At 45.1% G+C, this 3,276-nt stretch overlaps 1 protein-coding gene across 1 annotated transcript; it reads left to right on the top strand.

The window, feature by feature from the left end:
* On the top strand, window positions 2,752-3,072 carry LOC107611069 (uncharacterized mitochondrial protein AtMg01250-like). Its single transcript, XM_016313032.1, has one exon. The coding sequence runs from the start codon at window positions 2,752-2,754 to the stop codon at window positions 3,070-3,072; it is 321 nt and encodes a 106-aa protein (XP_016168518.1).

The raw sequence follows: 3,276 nt of genomic DNA, 5'->3' as shown, positions 1-3,276 counted from the left end.
CCACGAACCAAACTCCAATGCATCGCAACATGCTGGAGGCACGGGAACTGCTACTGGGCCGGGTTACATGGGAACGGGTCAGCTTGGGGTTGTTTGGCAGGGTGGACGCGTTACTCCCTGCTGCAGCCGCGCACAAGGTGCTTCCTATTGTGGGAGGCATGGGGCCCAGGCTACGACCACGTCCTGGAGTTGGAGGCTGCGACGGGTCGGCGGGAAGGGGAGGTCCGAAGCAGCGGCGAGGAACCAGGATGGAAGGCGGCGGTAATGGGTTGATGACGAGACCGACGCTCCCCATAGAAGCCGAACCATGCGAATCTGCTGGGGACTCCGAATTGGCTACTAATGATAGGCGAAGAAAGGTTGGTAGCAGAGGAGAACTGGTAATGGAGGAAGGATGCAGTAAACTAATAGTTTTTGGGATGTCTGAACGGGCCCGAGGGTCTAAGGATAGAGATGACGGACAGAATAATGGACACTGTAATGATGCTTCTTATGAGAACAGTGACGGAGTGCAACGAAATGACTGTAAAGCACCTGAAATTGAAGCGACTTGCCTCCGATTTTCACCAGAGCCTCAGGACCAAAATGAACTTAGTGATGATAAGGATAGTAAGGAGGACAGAATGCTTGCAAACGATAATGAAGTCAGTGATAATGAGAGTTCAAGATTGAAGGAGCAGTTGATAGAAAACAAAAGGGTTTGGAATTGGCAAAGGAGTCAGGAGCCGAACTATATGATGAAAAAGAGGATCTTATGGCAGTACTTCAACAACAGAATGAAGAAATAGCTCGGAAAAAAAGACTGGCAAAACAGAAGGTAAAAGCTAGACGAAGCAGACCCAAAACACAAAAAAAGGTGTGCAATATTTATTTAAAATGATTATTAGTTCTTGGAATGTTAGGGGGTTGAGGGGTGACGGGAAGCTGAGAATGGTGAAGGACCTGAAAAGAAAATATAGATTAAACATGCTAGGTTTGGTAGAGACTAAAAGACCATCAGTGACTAGATTTGATATTTCAAGAATATGGGGAGATAGTTGTGTTGGTTGGGAATATGTTGAGGCTACTGGTGCGTTTGGCGGGTTGTTGCTAATATGGGATGAGGGCTTTTTTGATGTTAGAAATTGCTATAAAAGTGAGAGATGGTTGTGTGTTGAAGGAACTCTGTTGCAGAATAATTTTAATTGTGCTTTTATATTGGTTTATGGTGCACACGCTAGAGATGAGAAGCTTGTTGTGTGGGAGGAGCTGAGCTACATAGCTGGTCTATGCCAGGTTCCCTGTTGTTTCATAGGAGACTTTAATGAGATTTTACATGTTGAAGAAAGGAGAGGTACCGATAGCTTATCCTTGTCGGCGGAGGATTTCAAGAACTGGATACAAGACATGGGTTTAGTGGATTTGCCGATTACTGACCGTAAGTTCACCTGGTTCAGAGGACGTTCTTGTAGCCGTATTGACAGGACCCTGGTTAGTTTGGAGTGGTTAGAAAAGTTCCTGGAGACTCGATTACGAGGTGGTCCAAGGGGACTGTCAGACCATTGTCCTCTTATAGTGGAAGATAAGAGATTGAGAGATGGCCCTAGACCGTTCAGAAGCCTTGACTCGTGGTTTACACATGAAGGTTTCTTAAGAATGGTAAAGGAGGAATGGAGAGGGTTACAAGAGAGGCATTTCACGGATAAGCTGAAGGCTTTGGCAGGTCCTTTGAGAAGATGGCATAAAGACAATTTTGGAGACATGGACAACAAAATTTTGATGTTGGAGGAAGAGATCAAGAAGATTGATGACATGGTGGGTGATGGGGCTTATGATGAAACGGTGGAGGCAAGAAGGAAAGCGCTTGTGACATGTTGTTCGAAGTGGTATGTTAGGAAAGAGCTACATTGGAAGCAGATGTCGCGCTCAAGACATGCCAGGGACATAGATAAAAACACAAGGTACTTCCACAACATAGCTTCGGCGAGAAGGAGAAACAACAGGGTTGATGCATTGGTTATTAATGGAAGATTGATAAGGAATCAAGCTAGAATCAAGATTGCAATTAGGGACTTCTACAAAGACTTGTATCACCAGGAGAAGTCGCCGTTGGTGGGGTTTAGAGACGGTCTAGTGGAGAAGATCAGTGAGGCTGATGCTTTGGCTTTGGAGATACAGCTGACCCCTGAGGAGGTTAGAGAAGCAGTGTGGGATTGTGAATCATCAAAGGCTCCTGGTTGTGACGGTTACAACATGAACTTCATAAAGAAGTGTTGGGATGAAATTGGTTCTGAGTTCACGGGAGCGGTGTTGGGCTTTTTCCAGTCCTCCAGTTTACCGACGGATACTAATCTCACTTGGGTTGCTTTGGCTCCTAAGTTTACTGGAGCAAAAGAAATCAAAGACCTTAGGCCTATCAGTATGGTCGGATGTGTATACAAAGTCATTTCTAAGATGCTGGTTAGGAGAATGCGAACAATAATACCACGGCTTGTAGATGAGACACAGAGTGCTTTTGTTAAGGGCCGGAAAATCCATGACGGGGCTCTTATTGCTTGCGAAACTGTTCAATGGCTTAAACTGAGAAAAAAGGAAGCGGTGATAATAAAGTTAGACTTCCGGAAGGAATACGATAGAGTCAAGTGGAGTTTCGTGGATCTTATTTTGTAGAAAATGGGGTTTGGAAGAAGGTGGAGGGGGTGGGTTATGGAGTGCGTCAGTACTTGCTCTATGTCAGTCTTGATAAACAGTTCACCCTCTAAGCCGTTTAAGATGGAAAGAGGTCTACGACAAGGTGACCCGCTGTCTCCTTTTCTGTTTGTCCTTGTCGTTGATGTGTTAGATAGGATGCTTGGGGAGGCGGTTAGAAACAGACGCATATCTCCACTACTGATAGGTAGAGATCAGGTTGAGCTGTCGTATCTCCAGTTCGCGGATGATACCATTCTGTTCTGTCCTCTAGAGGAAGAGACAGTTAAGAACTACAGGAAGATTCTTCGCTGTTTTGAGCTGATGTCGGGGTTAAGCATCAACTTTGATAAATCTAGCTTGATTCCTATTAACTGTGATGCTCAGTGGGTTCAACGTATGTGATGCGTGCTGGGTTGCAAGGAAGCCTCCCTTCCAGTAAAATACTTGGGGATCTCGCTAGGAGTTAATCCAAGGTTGGTGAAGACTTGGAAGCCAATTATTGACAAAGTGGAGGAAAAACTCAGCCTTTGGAAAGCCAAAGTTCTTAACAAAGCCGGTAAGTTGGTGCTCATTAAATCTGTACTAAATAGCCTCCCTGTATATTAT

The sequence above is a fragment of the Arachis ipaensis genome, chromosome B08 (assembly GCF_000816755.2).
Source record: "Arachis ipaensis cultivar K30076 chromosome B08, Araip1.1, whole genome shotgun sequence".
Taxonomy (NCBI): Eukaryota; Viridiplantae; Streptophyta; class Magnoliopsida; order Fabales; family Fabaceae; genus Arachis; species Arachis ipaensis.
This window is presented reverse-complemented; position numbering and strand designations above follow the sequence as displayed.

What these genes read in the sequence shown, in the direction of transcription:
- LOC107611069 (XM_016313032.1), top strand. Translation starts at nt 2,752, where the DNA reads ATGGAAAGAGGTCTACGACAAGGTGACCCGCTGTCTCCTTTTCTGTTT.